Genomic DNA, 19130 nt, shown 5'->3' with positions numbered 1-19130 from the left:
TCCTGTTGCTCCTTGCATCCAACCTATTGCTGAGGGGTGTGTGCATGTGTGTTTGAGGGGTTGGGGGGTGGTATAGACCCTGGCACTATTGATGCTTTTATTTGTAGCCACCAGGCTCAGACCACATGCTGGGATCATCCCAAGATGACTGAGTTATACCAAACCCTAGGTAAGAATTCAAGTTTCCTGTATAGTGTGGAGATCTATACAGTTGCCTTTGTCCTATAAGAATATAAGGGAGTAGTATTCCATTGTGTGTGTGTGTGTGTGTGTGTGTGTGTGTGTGTGTGTATATATATATATATATATATACCATATCCTATTTATTCATTCATCTGTCTACAGGCACTTAGGTTTTTTTCATGTCTTGGCTATTGTAAATAGTGCTGTGATGAACATAGGAGTGCATATATCCTTTTGAATTAGTGTTTTTATATTCTTTGAATAAATACCCAGAAGTGGGATAGCTGGATCACACACACACACACACACACACACACACACACACACACACACACTCAGCCATAAGAAAGATGAAATCTTGCCACATGTGACAATACGGATGGACCTTGAGGATATTATGCTGAGTGACATGAGTAGAAAGACAAATACCATATGATTCCATTTATATGTGGAATATAAAAAGAGACGATCAAAATAAATGAACAAAACAAAAACAAACACATAAATACCAAGAACAGAGTAGTGGTTACCAGAGAGGAAAGGGTAGGGGGAAGTTGAAATGGGTAAAGGGGTTCAACTGTATGGTGACAGATGGAAATTAAATCTTGGTGGTGAGCACTTTGTAGGGTATACAGCAGTAGAAATAAAATTTTGTTCACATGAAAGTTACAAAATGTTATAAACCAATGTTATCTCAATAAAAAATAAATTAAAAAAAATAGAAGGGAATCCTATTCAACAAGCAGGTGAGGGTGGAAGTAAGTGCTTGTGCTTTTTCCAGTAGCCTTCTTTCCTTTCCCCTCTGCACCTCCCTCAACTGGAAGCTCTATACTCTTCCTGAACGATTTTATCATCACATTAGGTAATTATGCTTATAGATGTGTACTAGAGCTTCTTTGAAAGATACTATCCAGGCTACGAATATGACGCTCATGTGCCTTATCTTTGACTGCCAAGAGAGACTCACTATTATGTTGTAAATTTTACCCATGTTGATGCATGTGACTATAGTTCATTCATTTTCACTGCCATGGAGTGTTCCATTGTATATACCACAGGTTCCTCAACCATTCTACTGTTAATGGACATTTCGGTCATTTCTAGTTTGGAGCTAACAAGAACTATGCTGCTTGGTCAAACAAACAAACAAAACATGTGAAAATCACTGCTCTAGGATATATAGCTGGCTGGGTCATAGAATATATGAATGTTCAATTTTACTAGGTAATACCAAGTTGTTTTCCAGTGTGATTGTATCAGTTTACACTTCCACCAGCAATTCTCATTCATCCATATCTTTGCTGACACTTGCTATTGTTAGACTTTTATTTTTTGCCAATCTGGCAGGTATAACATGGTATCTTGTTGTGGTTTTAATTTGCATTTCCGTGATCTGAGTGGGTCTCTTTCCATTCTCTGCAGCTGATCTGAACAACATTAAGTTCTCAGCTTACCGCACTGCCATGAAGCTACGCAGAGTCCAGAAGGCACTGCGTCGTAAGTCTCCTATTACACTTCCCTTATAGCCTTCATCCCACTCCTACCCTTCCTCATCTGTTGACTGTTTCCCACTTTCATCCCACCTGTCCAGTGTTGTAGATTGGCTTTGTGGGGACTCTCCAAAGGCTGGGATATGCTGGCTGTGGACACCTGATTTTTCCAGGGCCCTTCTATTTTCCCCAACCCCCAGACTTATTTCCAAATTAACGCACAGCTATCCTCTTCCTTTTACCTTCTTCCCTGCCCAAAACGGATAATCAAGCAAGTGTTTTATGGCAAGAAGTATCCCAGCAAATGGTTTGGAGCCACTGGAGGCTTGTTCTTTCACCATCTTGGGGTTATTGGATGTAGCAGCAGAACTGTTGAAGCAAATGCCAGTGGTTAGGGGACAACATGGCTGCAGATATAATGTGCCTTCTGTCTTTTCTCTGAGACACTGTCCATTCAGTCTTCCTGGACCAGGTTATCTGGCTAGGCTGATTCCAGCATTGGAGGTAGTTAAAAAATCCTCCTGAGTTATGTCACATTTACCCAGGCATACCTGAGCCTTCATAACCAGTGTCTAGGTTTTCAGAATGAGGTTCACAGACCAACTTATTTGCAGTTGAAATGCATGTAAAGACAAAGAAAGTTTAAAATAATGGTATTCAACCCCTGGGAGTTTACCCAAATCCCACCATCTTCTTGAAACTGATGTCAAGAAACATTTGGGTATAGAAACATTTGGGGTTAATTTAGGGGGCCTTCTGCTGCCTTCTCCTTACTTGGGTTGAGGGTCTTGGTAAACGGCAAGCTTGTTTCATACTTACAAATGGTTAGTCTGGAGATTGAGTCAGATTTGGTGATGCTGGTGGCCATATCTTCCTGTCTAGTCCCTGGGGTTCTACTTTTGGCTATACTTTCTCCTTCTCTCCTTTCCTTCCCAGTGGACCTGGTAACTTTAACCACAGCCCTGGAGATCTTCAATGAGCATGATCTGCAGGCCAGTGAGCATGTAATGGATGTGGTGGAGGTCATTCACTGCCTGACTGCCTTATATGAACGACTGGAGGAGGAAAGAGGCATCCTTGTCAACGTGCCACTCTGTGTGGACATGAGCCTCAACTGGCTCCTCAATGTTTTTGATAGGTAAGGGCTTGCAGTCCTGACAGCCTCCATGGTGAAATTCAGTGGGACATCTGGAGTGGGCATGGTGGGAAGGAATTGCTCCCCTGGTGCACTTGGACTCAGCTCAGCTTGGGGCATGTCTGGCACAGAGCCCTGCTGGGATCAACCCTGTGAGGGACATGACTGCCAAGATGTTAACCCTTTATAGATATTCATATTCTCAGTCTCTTCTTTTAAACCTAGTGGTCGCAGTGGAAAGATGCGGGCATTGTCCTTTAAGACTGGCATTGCATGCCTGTGTGGCACAGAAGTGAAGGAAAAACTGCAGTGTAAGTACAACTCCAAAGTTTGGAGTAGAGTTGTGTGGAGGGAGAGGTGTGGTGGGAGGAAGAAAAGTCTAAGATAAGCAGAAGATGAGTCTTATGACTCAGCAAAGGGCTACTCAGGCTACCTTGTAATGCTTCCTGGTCCAAACTATTGCAAAGAATCCACAACAGCCAAAGGCCAAGATGGGTCTAAGGCCTGTTATTATTCCCACTGTTACTCCAAGGGCATTGGTTTCTTCTGATCTGGTGTAATTACTTGATGGGGATCTGAGTTGGGATCCTGGGATACCCAGGACCTGGACTTTCTAGTTCCATTTCCCTTTGGCCTATCAGGCTTAGCCCTCTCCCAATCTGAAGCTCAAACCACATCACGCAAATGTGGAAGAGGACAGTTTTATTGTTTACGAGGCAGGTGTGTGCTGGTTTTTATAAATGGAATGGTTTTTACTATATAATACATCACTGAGAATTGTTCAATTTACCCTGACTGTCAAAAGCTTTGAAAGGCATTTATAGTTTTGGGGGTTTCCTGAGAACCTGCATCATCAACACAGGCATCTGAAATAGAATAAAAAACTATACATTAATTAAAAAAAAACTACATCACACATTCTGTTGGAGACTTCCCATGTGATAACGTGGGTGGTGTGCAATAATCCCCATTATCTGGGAAGTGGACAACATGTAATTCTGTAGGTTTGAACCTCTCTGGTGTACAGTACCTTTGCTTTCCCCTCCATCCTCCATCATTTGTACAGCATTTTGCATTTTTCTGCAACAGCATCATTAGTGTCAAGTGTTTAACGTGCGTTGACCACTGTGCTACATGTGGTGAGTACAAGGTCCAGTTAGACATGGTCCCTGCCTCAAGTGGTTTATAGTCCAGAAGAGGATACAGAAGTACACAGAAAGCATTTTTTAGAGTGCTAATTAGAAGAATCTGAATGGCAAAGGATATGTGCTATATCAGATCACAGAAGAGTGAGGACAGCCGTCTAGGAAAGATTTACAGGGAAGAAGACTTTTCAAAGTATGTTCATATCTATGATATAATTTATTTCTCCCAATGTTCCTTTGAGACAGGATGGACAGTGATGATTTAGTCTGCATTTATAAGTAAGGAAACTGCAGCATAGAGTGGTTCATGACTTACCCAAGGTTTCACAAGCTAGTCAGTAATGGATCCAGAAATAAACCCCAGGCCCTCTGCCTTTTGGTTTTCTTCCATTTCTGGGCCTTAGGTGAGGTATGAAACGGACAGACAAGAACCTCTGGAGGAGGTTTTCTAAAGTTGGGGTGGGACGGGGGAGTTCCCACAAGGGCAGATATAGACCATGCTCAAATATATAAGTACCATAGTCTGTTCCACAATGATTTAGAGTGAATTCTTAGATGATCAAATGTTTTGAATTATCCCCTTTTTTTGGATTATCCATGCCAGTGTTTCTTTTCATTTGTGTGGATAACTGAGAGATTACTGCAGTATCAGACTACATGGGCTACATGAACAAGAGGGGATAGGGCAGACTGACTGCAACTCATATTCAGGCACCCTTGAATCCCACACCCCTTCATCTTTCTTCTTGAGACTTTGTTTTCCCAGCAGTGTCATATCTGTGTCTGGCACCGCTCTCACACACAGCTTGCTCTCTGTCTTCACCCCTCTCTCCCCTTCTCTTTCTGATGCTCTCTGTCTTTGTGTCTGACTCACTTTTTTCTCTCTGAACCCAGAGGAGTGCTGCTTTTAGAACACCTGGACTTCTAGAAGGTCAGGGATGGACCTTTAGGTATTCCAATTTCAAAAGTCATTAGCTAAGTCAATGTGCTCTTTCCCTGTCTTCTTTTTCTGTTCTTTCTCCCCACACCAATTCTCTGGCCATTCCTGTATCGGGCTTGGCCATGACTTACGGTGGGGCCAGCAGACCTCTTCAGCCAAGTGGCCAACTCAGGCAGCCAGTGTGACCAACGCCACCTTGGTGTCCTGCTTCATGAAGCCATTCAGGTGCCCCGTCAGCTGGGGGAAGTGGCGGCCTTTGGGGGCAGCAACGTGGAGCCCAGCGTCCGTAGTTGCTTCCGTTTTGTGAGTATGGAACTGGGGAGGGAGGAAAGGAGGAATGATGGGACAGACGGTGGGAAGAAGGGAGGGAGGACTGAGAGCTGGGCTTTTGATCTGAAGTACTCAGATGCAAGGGAGTTTGTTGGGCTGGAGCGACAGGGCAGAGGGTTCTCTGGGCTTTTAGGGTCAGAGTCCTGAGGGGAAGGCACCAGGTCAACTAGGACAGGGTAGAAGGTGGACACCTCTGGAGAACAGTCTAACCCAGAGTCCAACCAGGTCTTGCTGTTTCTCCTCCTCCCCTGAGGGCTGCCATTCTGGGCACAAGACACTGGGCCTCAGACATCACTACTGGGCTTCTTGTTTCTCTAGAGCACTGGGAAGCCAGTCATTGAAGTTGCACAGTTCCTGGAATGGGTCAACTTGGAGCCCCAGTCCATGGTGTGGCTGGCTGTTCTGCATCGGGTCACCATTGCTGAACAAGTGAAGCATCAGACCAAGTGCTCTATCTGTAGGCAGTGCCCCATCAAAGGTTTCAGGTAGGGAAAGCAATACCTGCTGGAGTGATACTAATAATAAATAGGCCATGTTACATATAAACCATATATTGCAAAACAGGGCATTACATAATTATATAATTACAATTAATCTATTGTATGTTGTGATATACTGTTATAATCCTTTCTACTGCAGAATGTTTAACTTTTAAAAAACTCAAAAATGATGAAATTTTTTTCTGTTAGTTGTGTTATGAAGTATTCAGACCTATAAAAATGTATAGAGAAGCAAAAGGGGGTGGGGTGGGAGAACAGCACAGAAAGGGAAGTAATTTGTTCATTGTTTCTCAGGGAGCATTAAGTAGAACCCAGAAGCCCCAGCATCCTGACATATGAGAACACCTACGCACCAAAATGTGTGCTGGCAAATGTGCTACTCTCTAGAAAGCAAAAGAGAAACGTGATATAGCATTGGCTAATTTCCATGATGTAAATACTCCCACTGTGGCCAGTGTTAGGCTACCCATAGGAGGTCAGGAAGAGACACACAGTTGCACACCATTTATAGTATTTCCACCACCAGGTATAACAGATGTAGACAACCTCGAGAGCATAGATAATAGTGAAATAAGAAGTGATGAGTTTGAGTATTTATTACCTTTGTTTTTAATACCATTTGCTTAATTGTGAGTTTATACAATTTAATTTTTAAATAATGGCTATATTTAACAACTGGCTTGGAAAATTCCTGAAATTTTAACAACCAGCTCTCGTGAGCTTGTATGAGCAGGCTCCAGCGCCCCATGGTGGGCACCCACCATCAAGCTGAAGAAACAAACAATATTTTACAATATATTTATATATATTATATAATATATTTATATATCTACGAATTTATATATTATATACATATTTTATATAATATATAAAACAATATATTTGAAGTTTCCTTGATTATATTTCCCTCCTGTCCCCACAAAGGTAGCCGCTACCCTGAATTTGGCTTTCATCATAAAATGCTTGTTTTTACCACTTTAAAGCACTAGCACATACTCTCTTTACAACCACCCTGCTTTTTATAAGCAAATGAGGCACAGAGGTGGAGTTCACACTTCTGGCTAGTGTAGCTCCAGGATAAGATATCAGATCCTCTGACTGTTCTAAGTCTAGACATTTCACCATGCTATGCTATTAGGTCTGCGCAGTCCAATCAGGCTTTGGAATTGGATCTTAAGGGCTAGTCTATATTCAGTCATAATAGAGTTATTATTATAAATAACTTTGGGGAATAATTTTTAGCCAACTTGCCCACGGCTGATAGAATCAGTTGTTTTCATATTGAAAGTGTGCCTTCTCCAAGGAAGGTGGTCATACCTGTGAAACTGGACCCTTTCAGGCCACCTTTGTTTAGAAGGTTATTTGATATAATGAGCTCTTTACCCCGTCCCAACCTCCCTTTTATTTTTTATTTTTTTCATTGAAGTATAGTTGATTTACAATGTTGTGTTAATTTCTACTGCAGTTATACATATATATATATATTTATATTCTTTTCCATTATGGTTTATCATAGGATATTGAATATAGTTCTCTCTGCTATACAGTAGGAGCTTGTTGTTTATCCCACCCTTCCTTTTAAAAAAGATGGTGAGACAGGGCTACTTCCCGAACTTCCTGGGATTCTGAGCATGTGATTTCATGGAGATTTGTGGTCTCTGGAGTAAGACTAGTTATCTACTGAGGACTCTATCACTGCTATGCATAGGAGGTTAAGTGCTCCGCGTATAGGAGGTTATGGTTCCATGCCTCACCCCCTTTTAATGTATGTGTATATTTGGATGTTTGGGGGAGGGGGAGGTCATTATAGTACATTGCATCCTGTTTCCTACCACCTCTCCTTTCCCCAAGGTATCGGAGTCTGAAACAATTTAACGTGGACATCTGCCAGACCTGCTTCCTGACAGGCAGGGCCAGCAAGGGCAACAAGCTTCATTATCCCATCATGGAGTATTACACCCCGGTATGGAGCCTCTGGGCTGGGCGGGAGGGGCAGGCAACTCTCAGCTTCTGGGTGCTTGATCCATTTTGTCCAGCATTAGCTCACTGTACTCTGCTCTCCGTTGGGGAGCATCCTCCAAACAGGCCTGGTGATTGACCAATTTGGGGGATCCAGGGCTGTCCTTCTAGCAGAGCTTCTCCCTCACCCTCACCGGGGCGGTAGCTGGCTGTAGCACCCCAGGACATTCTTGGCCATCTAAAAGACACTCACTATACTCCTGCAGAGAGAAGTCTCAGGAAAAAATAGAGACAGCAAGGCAGTTACAGGTGACTAGCCTTCGATCGCTCAATTTAGTTTTTCCTGCTTAGCTTCCTGGATTGTTTCTGTCCCCTGGTCTTCACCTGCTACCTTGTCATTGCTTCCATCCCTTCTAGTCAATACCAAAGTTTGTGCTCAACTTCATTACTCCGTCTCTTGCGTGAAAAGGGGGTATGCTCTTTACCTGGGTCCCCAAAATCAACTGGGCTTTCATTGGAAACTGTGCCCTTCATAGCCTCCTGAGCCCAGCATCCCTGAACTCCAGCCACAGAATTTCTCCTCTGCTATGTTCAGGACTCAGACCTCCAGGCTTAGCTTCCTGAGCTGACTCTGCTCCCTAAACTCCTTTATTCCTCTCTCCGCACACATTCTCCCAACGTCCCAAGCATATCCCCAGCTCCCCCCACTGCTCTCTCCCATCTTACCTCCCCATCTCCATAATCCATCTCCCTGAGCTGTCATCTCTTCTCCAAGTTCTGTTGACACAGAAACATGTGTGACCCAATGGAAGCAGTGACCTTGACCTTTATTTTTCTTTTATTATCATTTTAAAATAAACATTATTAACGTCATACATGGGAAACTGGCTAGAGATGGTAGACTGATAATTGTCTAGCTCCTGCTCATCTTCTACATCCCTAGAATTTATGTAAAAGATATTTAAAAGTTAACAAATCATGTAAAAGATTTAAATTATATAGAGGTGTTTAAAGTATAAAACAAAGTCCCTTTTTCTCCTCAGTGCGTTCCCCACCCCTCAAGTCTAACTTCCCTGAGGCAAGCAGTGTTCACAGTTTGACATGTATCCTTCTAGATCTTTTTCTAGGAGCGAGGTGTGGTAAATATGAACAAGAGTGGACTACCAGTCATGGTCCGTGCTCCAGGGGAGTGGCCACACCTCCCTAGAATAGCCCATTAGGGTGAGTCCCTCTATCTTGTCTCCTCCCAGACCACATCCAGTGAGAACATGAGGGACTTTGCCACTACCTTAAAGAACAAATTCCGCTCAAAGCATTATTTCAGCAAACACCCTCAGCGAGGTTATCTGCCTGTGCAATCAGTGCTGGAGGCTGACTACAGTGAGACGTGAGTACCGGTAGCTGAGCAGGGGCTGCAGGCATCCTCATTGAGCCTAGGGATGTGCTGTGAAGGGGCTGAGTCTCACATGGGCTATGGCAGTCTTCCAGGGCAAACCCAACTAGTGACAGGGCAGTTCAGCTGGGGCCTGACCAGGAATCTGACCTGAGAAACAGACTAGAATCCAGTCTCTGTATCTTGTTCCCATCAGCTCTTGGGAGCTCCCTAATTTGGTGGTGGTGTTGCGGGGTGTGGAAGGGTGGTGGTGAGGAGACAGGCTGCCCAGCTACCCAGTCTTTGGTCTTCTGAGTCTTTGCTGCTTTCTTCTAGGCCAGCTTCTTCCCCGATGTTGCCACACGCTGACACACACTCCCGCATTGAGCATTTTGCCAGCAGGTACCACCAGGTTTTGGGGAGGGGAATTGTAAGGAGTCCAAGGGGGAAAGGAGTTTTCAGTTGGGGCAAAGACAATGAAGTTAGGGCCAGGGGAACATGCACAGTGGGCTTTGCAGCAGCCAGCGAGGCCTAACGTTTGGGGCAGGGGAGGGGGAATTGGGACAGCCCCCCAAACGTGATTATCCTACTGTGGGATTACAGTCCTTGAGATGAAAGCAGTCTTCACATACTGTTTTCCCTTCTGTTCCTGCTCTTTCTTCCTAGGCTTGCTGAGATGGAAAGTCAAAATTGCTCCTTCTTTAATGACAGCTTGTCCCCAGACGACAGCATGTGAGTTTTCACAGATACATATTTGCCAGGAATAGCTCTCCTTTGGGATCTTTCTACCACTACTTGGGGAGGGTATATCCTCAGTGGGAGGTGGGGTGTGTGTGGATAGGGTCCCTGACACCCTAAGGAAGGAAGTCTGCTTTCTGGGCACAGTATTTAATGAGAGAAGCAGTCTGCCCTCTATCAACTGAGCAGGGTAATGAAGGATGAACTACCTCCCTGCCATCTGCCAAGATCCCTTTCTGTTGCAAGATCCCATCCTTTTATTCCTAACTCTGAGGGAAGAAGAATATGCCCTCAACTAAAGTTGCAGAAATGAGCCATTATCTTATGCTCAAAATGCCAATGCCCCATCTAGTGCCACATCAACCCTGGGGAGATACCAGGGACTTGACTGAAGTGTGGCCAGAGAGATTCCTTGGTGCTATAGCCCAGAGAAGGGGCCCTTCATCTCTAGGGAGGTCCCCGGCCTCCTCAGAGGACCTAGAAATTGTTGGCTACACGGATAAATCCAGCCCTGGGACTGGGACTCAGGCAGGCCACAATTCCCCTGGGGATGGGAAAGCGAAGGGGGGTGGGGTGGGGGAACATCACAGATGTTATAGTGACCTGCTCATTGTTTCCCAGGTCACTATAAGTAGAACCCAGGAGTCTTGGCATCCTGAAAACACTCTCTCCTACTACCCCCAACAATGACCCCTGCCACCTTTGAACACTTTTATCCCTCTTAAACCTGAATACATGGCTTTTCCCCTCTCTATGTATCTTAGAGAGGGAATCCTCCAGCATGTGTCTCCTGGGGCTTGAGGTGGGAGCTGAGAACTCACACCCTGAGCTGTTTCTTAGTTCAATGCCTGGGCCCCTCTTTCCTCTCCCCACCCCCACACAGAGACGAGGACCAGTACTTGCTGCGGCACTCCAGCCCCATTACAGACCGGGAGCCAGCCTTTGGACAGCAGGCTCCGTGCAGCATGGCCACTGAAAGCAAAGGGGAGCTCGAAAAGATCCTGGCCCACTTAGAGGATGAGAACCGGTAGGTGTGGCAATGGCACAGATCTGCGTGGGTTCTAGAGTCAGACGGCTTAATTCAAGTCCTGAATTCCCACATCCTAGCTATGTGGCCTTGAACAAGTTACTTATATTCTGTGATCTTCCATTTCCTCATCTGTAAAATGGGGATGATGATAAGAGTACCTACCTCTTAAGGTCACTTGTGAAGATCAAATGATCAGGCATATAATGTGTTAGCCAGTGTCTGTCTTATTGGAAGTGTTCAATAAAAGCTAGCTATCCTAATAATTATTTGAATCTTTTTAACTCAACCCAAATATCTCCAAGTACCCAACAGATACAGGCAGAGAGAATGCAAACATAGAGAATACAGAAGAGATGATGTCTCTGCCCTCAAGGAACTTTCAGTTGTTGGAAATGGAAAGAGGTCCTTATCACTTAGTGAAAGTAATAAGAGGAGGATGATACTGCATAGAGCATTTGAGGACTGGAAGAGGGAAGGTGAAGAAGATTATGGGGATGGCATTGACTTCTGTAAAGCATGGAGGGCAGCAGGAGTCTGAGGAGCATCCAAGACACCTTGGGGGTGTGTAGTAGAATCAATAACGACCCCCAGAAAAGTAATTCTCAAACATTAGTGTGCATACAAGTCACTTGGGAAGCTTGGTGAAATGCAGATTCTGATTTGAAGGTCTGGGGTGGGGCCGTAGTTCCTGCACTTCTAACCAGCTCCTAAAGGATGCCCATGCCTCAGGCCTACAGACTGTATTTGGATTAGCAAGTCCTTAGAACAGGGCCTATCTGCAAAGTATTTGTTACTGGTTCAAGACAAGATAAATACATAAATAGAGAGTAAACTTTTAGAAATTTTCATAGCAATTTGACATGGCCACAATATCCACGCACGTAATTAGTGGACTTGTCTTCTTTGAATTGGGTATAGGCCAGGTTGAGTGTTGTTGAATTTGGGCAGCAAGTCATGCGTGGCGTGAGCTGTGTACTAGCTATGCATATTCAGACCATGTATTGATCCATGATGGATCAAAAAATCCCCCTGTTTTTTTGCTATGGATAGTTTGAGAAGCACTGCACTAGAGCAGTGGTGGGGAGGCCCTGGGAAACACTAGGGAGAGAGTGATTCTGTTGCAAAAAAGAAAAAAACAGTAATGTCCTCCAAAGACCAACTCTTTGGAATCTGTTTCCTTGATGACTCAACATGGGTGTTTAAAGTGGGTCAAAGAGGAGGGCAGTAGAGAGAAGAGGAAAGATGGGTGATCCTTTGTTTATATTATGTCTTCCCCTGGAATCTAAAAATCTAAAAATGGAGTAGGTGAGTCAGTGGCCCTAATGCCTCATTTATTTGCAGACTGTGTTTCTGCCTGATTTTAAGGTCAGAATTAATCCCCGAAGCAGTACATCAAAGCCCTGAGACATTTGTTATATGAAATGTCAGCTCTCTCTGCTCTGTGGCCTAATGATGGCAAAGTAAATGATATATGTGTTGGAGAGGAAGTGGATATGGCCATTCAAGCAAGAGCATGGCTGGGATGGACTTCCCTGGCCGTCCAGTGGTTGGGACTCCACACTTCCGCTGCAGCACTGCACGGGGCATGGGTTCGATCCCTGGTCGGGGAGCTAGGATCCCACATGCTGCGACCAAAAAAAAAAAAGCACGGTTTGGGGGCTGGGGTGGGGGTGGGGATGGGAGAGCAAAGAGATTGCTCACACCTAGGTATGAGGGGCCACTGAGCCCTGGACAGTCGATACCCTGTGAAGGTCATTGGCCTTGGCTTCTCCATCCTTGGCAGGATTCTCCAGGGGGAGCTGAGGCGCCTGAAGTGGCAGCATGAGGAGGCTGCTGAGGCACCCACCCTGGCTGAGGGCTCTGCCGAGGTGGCACAGGACCACCGCAATGAGGAGCTGCTGGCTGAGGCCCGGATCCTTCGGCAGCACAAGAGCCGCCTGGAGACACGCATGCAGATTCTTGAAGACCACAACAAGCAACTCGAGTCCCAGCTGCAGCGCTTAAGGGAGCTGCTCCTGCAAGTGAGTCTGGGGCCAGGGGAAGAATCAGAGCAGCCTCCGAGCACAGGTGGGCCGGGGAGAGGTGCTCCTTGCTCCTGGGAGGTGGCTGTTAGAAGACTTTCTAAAGAGAACTGGGCTAGCAATCAGGAAATTTGGGGGGAGGAATGGGCTGCTATATCACATCGCTTGGCCAATTCTCTTGTACCTAGCTTCCATTCCATCCTTGTGTGTTTACTCTCAAGCCACCGTGGGGCCTAGGGCACAGGGAGGGCTTTTGAGGGCTCACTTCCCCACAACCCATTTGAATCTGGTATTGAAAGAACAAAGTTCAAAGAATCATCCAAAACGTTGACTTTGCTACTTTGATGTTTGCTGGAAAGAAGCAAGTTTGGACATGCTTGGCAAGAGGAAGATTTTTGCTGTGAAGGGATCACTTGTTACTTTTTGCCGCTTCCCTCTTTGAGAGGTAGTGTATAGGATGTAGTGTGGTTCTGGAGTTAGACAGCCCTGAGTTTGAGTGTAGTGCTGCTGATTAGTGGCTGTGGGATGTTAGGAAAGTTACTTAGCCTCACTAAGCCCCAGTTCCCTCATCTGTAAAACAGGGATAAAAATATACCAACTTCATGGAATTGTGGTGAACGTCAAATGAAATAACACATTTAAACAATTTAGAATGATGCCAGGACTATAATAAACATTTCATAAACGAATAATTTATGAATAATTATTGTCATTATCCATACCAGGTAATACCACACTGTGCCTCTTCCCCAGATCCTCCAAGGGATGGCCTCTAGATGAATTCCTGGAGGTCTTAACATATGATATTATGTCATGCACCAAGGATCAGGTGTGCAACTCTACATTTCCAGAGGGAATTGAGTTCTAGATAGCTTAATTATAGCTGAAATGACAGCAAGAGATATTTAGGGGCAATGGTATCCTTAGAAGAACTGGGAGCCTTTGATACATGTTGTTGAAGGAAGCGGGTATTCAGTAATTAAATATTCTAAGAAGTTTCGTGAAAGGGGAAACCACTGTTTGGGGCACCACCAAAAGCTTCTTAAAGTCCCAGGGCAAAGGGATGGGCATGATGTCTCTAAGGACCTTTCTAAGCTCGGGAGTCTGTCAAAGTAAGGTCAGGAAGGCAAAGCCACTTAAGTCATGCCTTACCTCTTGCTAGCCACATACTGAATCGGATGGCAATGGCTCTGCAGGCTCGTCCCTGGCTTCCTCTCCGCAGCAGTCAGAAGGCAGTCACCCCCAGGAGAAGGGACAGACTACTCCAGACACTCAAGCTGCAGGTGAGTTCCCCCAGCCCCTCCCAACCCCTTCCTCCATGGCTTTGTCTTGCCCCAGGTCTCCTGACTAAGGTTCTGCTAGGGCTGGGACTGGTTTCTCCTCATGGCTTTGAGCTTAGGGTCAGGGATGATTGGCTTATTGACTGATTCATTCATTTTATTCCACAAATGTATGTCGAGTACCTCATATGTACCTAAGCATCGTGCCGGGAAGATACAAATGCTATAGGTTCACCTTCAGCCGGCAGCATCCTACCTCAGCCCCTTGACCTCATAAGGGAATTTCTAGTTCTCTTCCCACATCTTTCTTCTCCAACTCAGATGATGTGGGGTCAAAGAGCCAAGATGTCAGCCTGTGCTTGGAAGACATTATGGAGAAGCTCCGCCATGCCTTCCCCAGTGTGCGAAGTTCTGATGTGACTACCAACACTCTGCTGGCCTCCTGATGGAACCAGATCCCCATCCTATAGTCCACGGTCCTCTCCCAGTTCTGGTCAAAGCCTTCCCTCAGCCTTCACCTAACCTTTCCAGTCCCCACTGGCCCCACATTCCTCAGCCGGAGTTATCTGGGCTCCAGGCAGCAGCAGGGATTCAATGGTATGCGAGGTGGGTGTGTGAGGGCCGGGGGAGGGAGAGGCATGATTCCTCTGACTCTAGAAATGTGCCCTTTAATCTTCAAGTTTGAGATCAATCCCTTAAGTACAATTCTGTTGCAGCCCAGGCTAATGGCACTTGGAGGCCATTCAGATGGGGAGCAGAGAAGCTGCCTTGCAGAGTGAAGCAGTGCCCATTGGCCCCTTTCCATTCTCCATGGAATGATGGATTTGGGGGAGCCTAATGACCCGAGGGCTCCAGCACTGTGAACACACGGGACTTAGCCCTACTCTCTGGCCCAACACAGGGAGGTGACACTGAAGACACTCCCGCTCCCCCCACAAAGTGCCCCTGAAAAAGTCTGGGCAACGTGTGTCATATAACTTCAGCTCAAAGGCATAGATCTAGTCATCCCGATGCTACCTAGATGCTGTTTCCTCCTTGAATATCTTCAGTTCCTTCTGCCTCAGTCCCTGGCAGACCTTTCTCAAGGGGGGAAACAGTTCATTCAGGTTCCTATTTTCACCTTATATTGGGAAACATTAAAGAAATACTTATGGGCTTAGATATTTTCCCCAGATCCTCCTCTTTCCTGAAAACCTCAGCATCTCAGAGACCAGCTGAGTTGCTCTGGAAACCCAGCTGAAGCCACCCTTGGCTCTCTAGTTGGCCTTCACAGCCCTGGGGGAGGGCCAGCCGCTGCTCAGCAAGGGGGTCTTCTCCTTGGGTGAGGAAGGGGAAGCCACCCTCTAGACTGGAGGAGCGTGACCACCCAACACCCTTTCAGGCTGTGACCCTTCTTTCTCTTAGGCTGAATCAGATGAGGTGGCTGATATCCCCCAGCTAGTCAGAAGGCAGATGCAACAGGCCATCCTGAATAGCGGCCCTTTTCTAGTATCCACGGGCTACAGATCAGGAAGTTGGCCACTTTCCACAGAGACAACAGCAAGGCCTTCCTTTGCATAAAACCATTCTTTCTAACTCTGGAAGGTGAACCCAGTCCTCAAACTGAGCTAAGTCTTCCTAGGCAACATATACCATGATTCCTTTATCCAGAAACTGTTCAGAGTAAATAGTGGGGGTGGGGGATGGGGGGTGGGCTTGGGGACTTTGAGCAGAGTCAGGACCCACTGAGGCAGCTTTCTACCAAAAGGAGCGTTATAACTTAGAACCCTGCAATTGACTTAATTTGCCTAAGTTTATATACATACATACCTATCCTACATATCTACTGTACATCAGTACTCCCCTGGCCTCACTCACACATTAAATTCTAATACCTCTTGAAGTATTAATGTTCTGCCTTGCTCTTTGTTAGTCCCAGCCTCTGGTTGGACAGACAGATGCCTCCTGGCTGCTCCCCTAGGATGTCTCTCCATTTATGTTTGAGGTGAGCTGTCCTCAAGACCAAAGCAACAGAAGCCTGTGGCCACAGAGGAATCTAACAGGAAGAGTCACTCTGCTCTCTTCATTCATTCCACACCTTGTTCCCTGGAGACGTGGGCCTTGGGTGAATCTTCCTGGGCTCCTCTAAACAATGGTTCAGAGGCCAAAATAGAACAAATCCAAGCTCTACTCACCCCATGCAGAAAGGGAGGAACAAATAGCCAGGCTAAGACACAGAGTACATCCTCTTGCCCCTTCCAGTTTCTAAGTCTGGCTCAGGGCCTTAAGGAAAGTAGCAGTTGATACCAAGGTCAGGAGGGTGTGAGACGGTTGGGGTGCTGTCTTATAACCAAGCAGTAGGCCAGTGGGTAGAACTGCTGGGAAGGTAGATTTATCTACTGCTGGGCAGGGAAGGCAGTGGCTTGGGTCCAGAAGCCAAGGATTGCCTCCTTCTAGAATCACCAGGGGGCACTAAGCCACAGGTTCAGGGTGTCAGACTTCATCATGACATCTGCCTTAGAGCTCATGAGGTCTCTGGGCAGGAGCACTGGTGATGTATGGTGAGCAGGTGGCAGGTGGGCATCAAACACAGAGCCTGGACATCAGTTACTGGGGTCGGGCGCGGGGGAGCTATATTTGTAGGAGCCTAGATTGTAGGTAGGAATAGTATAGAGAAAATTTGCTCTAGGACACAGAGTTCAGGGTCTTTGAGGCATACGCCTGCCTAAGAGAAAGTGGGCCCTGTCCTAGGGCTGTGGAGACTTACCTGCTCAGCTGGTAAAGAGGGCAGAGGTTATGAAACAATCTTACCAGGAAAGTCCTGGAAAATCCTTTTCCTAACTGCTACTCCACACGAGAGATCTTGGGCTGTTGAGGGCCTGTGGCAACTGCAGTAGGCCATGGTAGAGAAGACGTAGATCTCGTTATGTAGGATTTGTGCTATAGGTAGACTGAAGCAGCAAGTCAAGAGTTGAATTCTCAGTAACAGGGTCAATGACACTTAGTGGTCCTGGGTTTACCTTGATGCCCAAGGTGAGTATATCGCTTGAGAGTCCAGTGATAGTCACTGCAGCATGTGCGGAGAGTTTTCCCACAGTGAGGTAAACGGGTCTTTGGGCACTGTGAATTCAAATTAAGGTGGGATTTACGGAGATGTGTTGCATGTTGTTAAGCATCTGTCGTGTATCTTGTCTCCTAGAGGTATTGTGTGTGATGCTGCGTAGTTTTTGGCCCCGTACTGGAAGGGTGGTGAAGGGAGTTGCTGGGTAGGCAACCTAATGAAAACCCCTGGCTTGTGGGATTAGCATCAGCGATAAGGAATGTGTTTGCTGGGGTTGTTGTCAAATAGTATCGGGGAACAGTTAGGATTGATAGGTAATGTATTCTCGACAGAATCTGGTAGAGGCCAAAAAACCATTATGAGGGTGCCTCTGCTTCTAGTGAGAGCAGAGTGGAGTCAGGTTGACTGGGAAATTATTAAGGAAGGCTGACTGGCTGGAGGACATCAGGCTGTTTGTTGTATGGTTCCCTAGAGAGGGTCCTACCCAGGAGGATATGCACCCTTCCCTCCAGAATGGAAAGACCTTCAAATGTCCATTTCCTTCCAGGCCCAAAGTTTGGAGATATTTCCTTGTAGAGAAACCTGTTTGAGTTTGTTGTACTTTAGGAGCTGGGCTGGCAGGCCATGGTAATGCAAAACCCTGAGGCCAAGCAGAGGCAAATCCTGGGAGATGGTTTCCTTCCTGATGAATTTTAAGGAATACCCATGATGCTTGAGGTGTGTGTTTGGGATCTGGGCTCCATAGTCAGCTTTGGGCTAGAGCATTCCTTGAAGAGGCATTCTCAATGGCAGACTCACGACCTCCGAGACCATTTCAGGCCAAGACTCTCATCAAAGTTCCCTTGACATAGGTGACAGATAACCAAGAAAGTAGCTACCTTAAGATGAACAGTCCTGGAGGAGAAAGTGGGGGCCCTGCCCTAGGGCTGTGGAGACTCACCTGCTCAGCTGGGCAATTCTGTCTCTGGGCCTTCCTGCCAAAATCTGGCCCTGAGAACAAAGGAATACTTCAGCTCCTTCTTGTTCTTTAAACACCAATGACTGTGGGAGAGGGAAAGGCTCAAGGCCAGGGCTCAGCTCCCAGTCTCCATCTCCTCCCACAGCTGCCGCATTTGGAGGGGCACCTGCTCAATGTCCTTGCTGTCCCCAGGGAAGTCTTGAGGCCAGACCGAAGCCTGCGATGCTGCTCGCTGGCTGCAAGGACTGGTCACAAGGATGGGATTTGGGGAAGTGGCAAGGGCCGCGCACAAGTCTAGAGAAGTTTGGGATGAAGGGGCGGGGCTGGAGACAAATTAGTTAACTTTGCCACTCACTGTGGTGCTTTTCCCCTTTCCCGTAAATTCTGCTTTGAAAAGAATAAATTCGTATTTGTTTACTTTGGTTCCTCTGGTTACACTCTTTGACTCTGACACTCCACATCTTTACCTTATTTGGGTGTGGGAGAAGAGGGTGGGGCCAAGAAGCCACAGGAACACTGCAAAACATAGGCCACCAGAAGAGTCCAACACCTACAGGACAAGAAGACACCCCCCACTAGCCCCATCCACCACTGTTACCTGGACTGGTCGCCTCTCAAAGCCCCACACAAATTAGCTAGTTATCAGCTCATGGGATGAGCTCTTTGTAGCAATGGTTCTTCAACACCATCCTCATCAATCTGAGGAATTTTTCACCAGCCTAAAGCATTAAGAGAAAAATCTGGACAATCCAGTGAGTTTCCATAAAGTTACATATAATCAATTTAAAAGTCTATCCTTTATTCTGAGATTATGGTTATATATTTGGGGGTGTGTGTTAAAATGTCCCTGTGAATTGGTGGCGATAGTTTTTTTTTTTAATGCCATTTTCTGGCAAAATAAAACCCTGTCAGTCCCTCCTCCCCACCACCAATTTTTCTTTCTTCACTGATCTATAACATCACTGTCCAACAGAAATATAATGTGAATCACATATGCAATTTTAAATTT

At 46.1% G+C, this 19130-nt stretch overlaps 1 protein-coding gene across 4 annotated transcripts in view; it reads left to right on the top strand.

Moving 5' to 3' along the window:
- DRP2 (dystrophin related protein 2) overlaps positions 1-18547 on the top strand; it is a 49397-nt gene extending 30850 nt beyond the window's left edge. For 3 of the 4 annotated variants that reach the window (XM_067722315.1, XM_067722314.1, XM_067722317.1), the window contains 14 exons: positions 108-169; positions 1606-1680; positions 2610-2811; positions 3034-3119; positions 5039-5196; positions 5542-5708; positions 7575-7686; positions 8933-9069; positions 9391-9456; positions 9721-9786; positions 10676-10819; positions 12606-12843; positions 14006-14126; positions 14445-18547. In XM_067722315.1, the coding sequence (XP_067578416.1) occupies positions 108-169; positions 1606-1680; positions 2610-2811; positions 3034-3119; positions 5039-5196; positions 5542-5708; positions 7575-7686; positions 8933-9069; positions 9391-9456; positions 9721-9786; positions 10676-10819; positions 12606-12843; positions 14006-14126; positions 14445-14569 (1759 nt within the window). In that variant the 3' untranslated portion in view covers positions 14570-18547. The remainder of the gene's footprint in view (positions 1-107; positions 170-1605; positions 1681-2609; positions 2812-3033; positions 3120-5038; positions 5197-5541; positions 5709-7574; positions 7687-8932; positions 9070-9390; positions 9457-9720; positions 9787-10675; positions 10820-12605; positions 12844-14005; positions 14127-14444) is intronic. The other variant, XM_067722316.1, reaches the window with a different exon arrangement.
- The last annotated feature ends 583 nt before the right edge of the window (positions 18548-19130 follow it).

This window comes from Pseudorca crassidens, chromosome X (assembly GCF_039906515.1).
Source record: "Pseudorca crassidens isolate mPseCra1 chromosome X, mPseCra1.hap1, whole genome shotgun sequence".
NCBI lineage: Eukaryota > Metazoa > Chordata > Mammalia > Artiodactyla > Delphinidae > Pseudorca > Pseudorca crassidens.
The sequence above is the reverse complement of the archived record's forward strand: the minus strand, read 5'-3'. Positions and strand labels throughout refer to the sequence as shown.